Source organism: Myotis davidii, unplaced genomic scaffold (assembly GCF_000327345.1).
Source record: "Myotis davidii unplaced genomic scaffold, ASM32734v1 scaffold796, whole genome shotgun sequence".
In the NCBI taxonomy this organism is placed as follows: domain Eukaryota; kingdom Metazoa; phylum Chordata; class Mammalia; order Chiroptera; family Vespertilionidae; genus Myotis; species Myotis davidii.
Genome location: NW_006287809.1, coordinates 146,542 through 147,035, shown reverse-complemented (window position 1 = coordinate 147,035; position 494 = coordinate 146,542). Strand labels below are relative to the sequence as shown.

Below are 494 nucleotides of genomic sequence, written 5' to 3'. Positions count from 1 at the left end.
GGACAGGGAGGGATTGGAAATCCAGGATAACGAAGGAAGCGCTTGGGGGACGGGCTCAGAAAATGGGGGCACGGCCTGGAGGGGGAGACTAGCCCTGGCCCCGCTCCCGGCCCTTCCCCGACAGCCCCCTCCCCAAGCTGCTCCAGCCCCTCACCTTGCCGGTGGCCCCCAGCCCGTCCAGGCTGCTCTCTCTCCAGGGTAACAGCTGCAGGCCCGGGGAGGAGGGCCTCCCGAAGGCGTCCAGGCCTGCGAGGGGGGAGTCATTAGGATCTGGGGGCCGCCTCCCCGGCTCCCCCACCACCACCCCCCGCCCCGGTTCCCATCACTGACGTTCGTAGCTGACTGCGTGTGAGGACTTCTTCTCGTACGCCACGTCCAGGTCCGACTCGTTCCAGGCTTTGGGAGGCCGCCGGCGCAGCATGAGGTCGTCTGGGGAGAGGTGGCGAATGAGGATGCGAGAGACCAGTCCCAGGCCCCGCACCCCTCCCACCCTC

The 494-nt window shown here is 68.6% G+C and overlaps 1 protein-coding gene across 1 annotated transcript in view; it reads right to left on the bottom strand.

Annotated features, from left to right (window-relative positions):
• PPP1R13L (protein phosphatase 1 regulatory subunit 13 like) overlaps positions 1–494 on the bottom strand; it is a 9,527-nt gene that overhangs the window by 8,698 nt on the left and 335 nt on the right. The window contains exons 2-3 of the mRNA XM_015561193.1: positions 331–491; positions 155–246 (exon numbers count right to left, since the gene is read on the bottom strand). Coding sequence (XP_015416679.1) covers positions 155–246; positions 331–491 — 253 coding nt within the window. The remainder of the gene's footprint in view (positions 1–154; positions 247–330; positions 492–494) is intronic.